General features: G+C 30.5%; 1 protein-coding gene across 1 annotated transcript in view; it reads right to left on the bottom strand.

The window, feature by feature from the left end:
* EDEM3 (ER degradation enhancer, mannosidase alpha-like 3) overlaps positions 1-3,821 on the bottom strand; it is a gene marked incomplete at both ends in the record, with an annotated part of 32,856 nt that overhangs the window by 5,195 nt on the left and 23,840 nt on the right. The window contains 3 exons of the mRNA XM_008594582.1: positions 531-684; positions 1,680-1,834; positions 2,068-2,233. Of these exons, the coding sequence (XP_008592804.1) occupies positions 531-684; positions 1,680-1,834; positions 2,068-2,233 (475 nt within the window). The remainder of the gene's footprint in view (positions 1-530; positions 685-1,679; positions 1,835-2,067; positions 2,234-3,821) is intronic.

Here is a 3,821-nt window from a genome sequence, read left to right as displayed (position 1 = left end):
AAATAAATTTAAAGGTCTCGTGTTATAAAAAGTTTTAAAGTAAAAATAAATAAAAATTTCCCAAAAAGCCATGTTATTTATCCTAGGTACAGACAAATAAATGCAAATTTTGATTTTTATGGTAAAATAAAATACTTCAATTCAGTAGCTGTTTGGAAACTAAAACAATGTGAAACATGGAGATGTAAATATTAAAACTAATTATCAGCTTTTAAATTTCTGCTTCAAAAAAAGTAATAGCAGAAGAAAATGTACTGAGAAACAGAAAACTTAGATTTGAGTCCTACATTCAACTATATTACCTTAAGCAAATCACCCAGCCTATATCTGATTTAGTTAACTGATTCATACTTCCAAGGGGTTGATTTCGATGACTCTCCAAGATACTTCCAAATCCTAAAATTCTGATTCTCTAACTTTAAACCATATTTAAGGTTTTAAAAAAGTCAAATGTCATTATCTTATTAAAGCTAATAAGACCAAAAAGGGCAGAGAAGAGACTGCATCTAATTAGTATAGCAAAGTCTTACTTGGATTGCATGTTGGACCAACTGGACTCTCCCATCTTTGAGGTGAATCAAACTCACCCCCATCTTCTTCAGGATTTCTAAATGCTCAGGGTTAGTGGCCATGAAATCTCTGGCTCTGAGAGGGGGTTTAGCTCCACTCCTGAAACTCTCCTCTCTGCTGAAAGGAATTATAGGCAAGGCTTAACAAAGTACAAATTAGAATTGGTGAAAAACAGAAACCAAATAAAAATAAAGCTAGATGTTAGAAAAATTGCTAGTTTTAGAACTAGTGAAACTGGAATAACTAGAAACAGTTATTTACCTACATATTATTTAGGTTATTAATAAGTGATATAATTGTAGCTTTCAAATATAATATTTTCCAGTTACAAAAGCATGTATATTATCTATACAAGACAGTATTAGTCAACAGCATTATAACTCTTTGAAGATACAGAATAGTTTTCCTTAGAGATTTATTGTTATTGATGTCTTCTAAAAACACAGACTTTTAACCCAATATTTTAAAAGCAAAACAGTAGTTAAAAGCAAAACAATACTTGTGTCAGTGAATAATAACACTCATGTAAAAAATTTTTTTCTTATTTTCTTGAAATAACCTTTCTAATGTAACTATTTGGAAGAAAATGAACTCATTACACCCAAAATTTTTATTTGTTAAATAAGTATTCCCTCAAAAAATAAAATCAAACAAAACAAAAAAAACTATGTTGTCACTACACAAAAACTATAGACATAAGGAAAAATATTTTCTACACATAACAAGATATGTGGAAATATTTGNAAAAACTATAGACATAAGGAAAAATATTTTCTACACATAACAAGATATGTGGAAATATTTGAAACTATTCTGTGTAAAAATGAGCTACAGAAGTTAAAAACTGTTACATGCTGTCTACTATTATTACTTAATTCATTAAACAAAAGACACACTTCAAATTTCCATAATAATAAAGACATTATTACAAAATAAGCTTTACTATCTAACTTTACTAGTAACTTTTATTTTAATCGCTGATAACTACAAACTTCAACATTTTTGAGCTAAGTGAATGTCTTCTTGGCCATTGTTATATGATCCTTAAGTTCTCTGTCACTTACTAAGAATTAATTTTGATATAACAAATATAAAATAATACATCTTACACTCTGATGATGCCTCTAGGACAACTCTTATCCACCACATTTTTCAAGGGTTCACGAATGCTCTGAGCATACAACGGGTCATTAGGGAAGAGAATTTGAGTATTTGGACAAGTCCAATCAAAATTACTGTCATCCAGTTCTGTATATTCTGAGGTCTACAATATAAAAAAAATTTAAGTAAATAAAAATAATTATGGCTTATTAAAAGGACACATTTAAAGAAATGTATAGAAGATGCAATAAAAGAAAATAGGAAAACATTATATGTACGTTTCCTCCTACCATACACATATTTATTGAATTCTACTTATGGATTTCTTTTCACTTGGAAAAATAAAGCAAACATATAGAAGTAAAAGAGAGTAAGACATTTAATTCAAAAACTCACTGTGTTCTTCTTAGAGATGTTTTGATTTGTAGTAGAGAGCCAAAGAGGTAAGAGATGAGCTTCTGTCGTAAAGATGTAATCTTCTATGTCAAAAATAATGTCTTCTTTATCAGCAAATAATAGGTAAAGATATTTAAACATTTCAGCCAAAAAGAAAGAATCCATCCTAAAATAAAAAGTCAGAAATAAATATAAGAATATAAAAACATCTAAATACCAACTATCTGAGCACCATATAGCCAAGGTCAACAACCCTGTCTACACCTATTTAGATGTCCAAAGAACTACAGAATGTATCAATCCCCCAGTGATAGAATAATAACCTTGACTCTAAGCATATTCCATGGAAATGAAAAAGACCAGAGGACCTGCCTGCCACAGCGGTACACTAAACTTGTCAATAATGCAGACAAGATTTCTGGGTAGGCACTCCAATGAGGGAAATTCTCTGTTTCTTCTACACAGAATCAACAGCAGTGAGATAACCCAGATGAATCTGACTAGAGAGAACCATGTAACCATCTTCAACTAGGATTAAACAGAACTGGATAAAATCATATAATGTTGCTAGAGTTTATTATGTAGTCATTTAAGTGATAAACAGGAAGGCTTTAAAGGTAAAGGAAATCATTTATAGAAAGTTAAATGAGAAAAGTACAACACAAAGTCACATGGACTATGATTATAACTGTAAATATTTATATACGTGTTAAGAAGAGAATGTGGAGAAATAAAGGGGGTAAAAAAAAAATACCTGCTTTTACAATTTAATGTTATAATGTTTTAGTAACATTTTTTAAAAGTTTAAATAAAATGAAAAGTGTCAGAAAGCGAGCACAGCTGGTAGACAGAGCTATAGTAATATCAACTTTAATTTAATTTACTACCTCCCAAAGCATCCTAGGTTTTGGCAGTAATAAATAGCTTGTAGTTTACTGGACAGGTTGCATAGTTTCGCACCTCTGGCCAAGCACAATTCCTGGCATATAGTAGGCACTCAATAAACATTCACTAAATTGAATGCAAGCTTACACTAAAGAATGAGCTGGAGAGGTAGTGGAACACAGCAGTAAAGAACATGGGCTTTGAAAATGGAAAGATCTTCCACTAAAACTAGTTCTGTGACAATGGGGATATTATATAAGGACTGTTAAAGGAACATAATAATACACTCATAGCATTGGCCTAAGACTAAATGAGATACTATATTTCAATTACTTAGCATAGTACCTGGCATACATATGAGCTCAAAGCTGCAGCTATCATTTTTCCTACATATAAATGATTTTTTATTTTGGAGCAAAAACTCACCTGTAATGTTTCACAACTCTTTTGGCCATTTTGGATGTTAATCTTTTCAGAATAGATAAAAACATTTTCCTGTCAACCTCCAATATACTTATAATTTAAAGTTTTTTGAAGGACTGACAGTTATTGTCATAAGCAAACGGTATCTTGAGAACTGTAGACTTATGAACAGGATGTGTGGCAAAATCTAGAACTGATTATGAAATAAATGGTTTGTAAGCGTTTAGAAAAGAATAGGACATGGTAAGATCACTACAATATGAACTGGGTAAAGGTAGCAAGTCAAATATTGTATCATATCTAATTTGTATTTTAAAACCATAAACATATACATGAATGCAAATACAAAGGCATTCAAAATGTCTGGAAGATTTTATTGAATTGCTGAAAAGCGGTTATCTTAGATAGGTAGGGGAGAGTGTCTTAGAAAAGATTTTTTTTTTTTT

This window comes from Galeopterus variegatus, unplaced genomic scaffold (genome assembly GCF_000696425.1).
Source record: "Galeopterus variegatus unplaced genomic scaffold, G_variegatus-3.0.2 Scaffold11091, whole genome shotgun sequence".
NCBI classification, from domain to species: Eukaryota; Metazoa; Chordata; class Mammalia; order Dermoptera; family Cynocephalidae; genus Galeopterus; species Galeopterus variegatus.
Note: the sequence above shows the minus strand (reverse complement) of the source record. Positions and strands in the feature narration are given on the sequence as shown.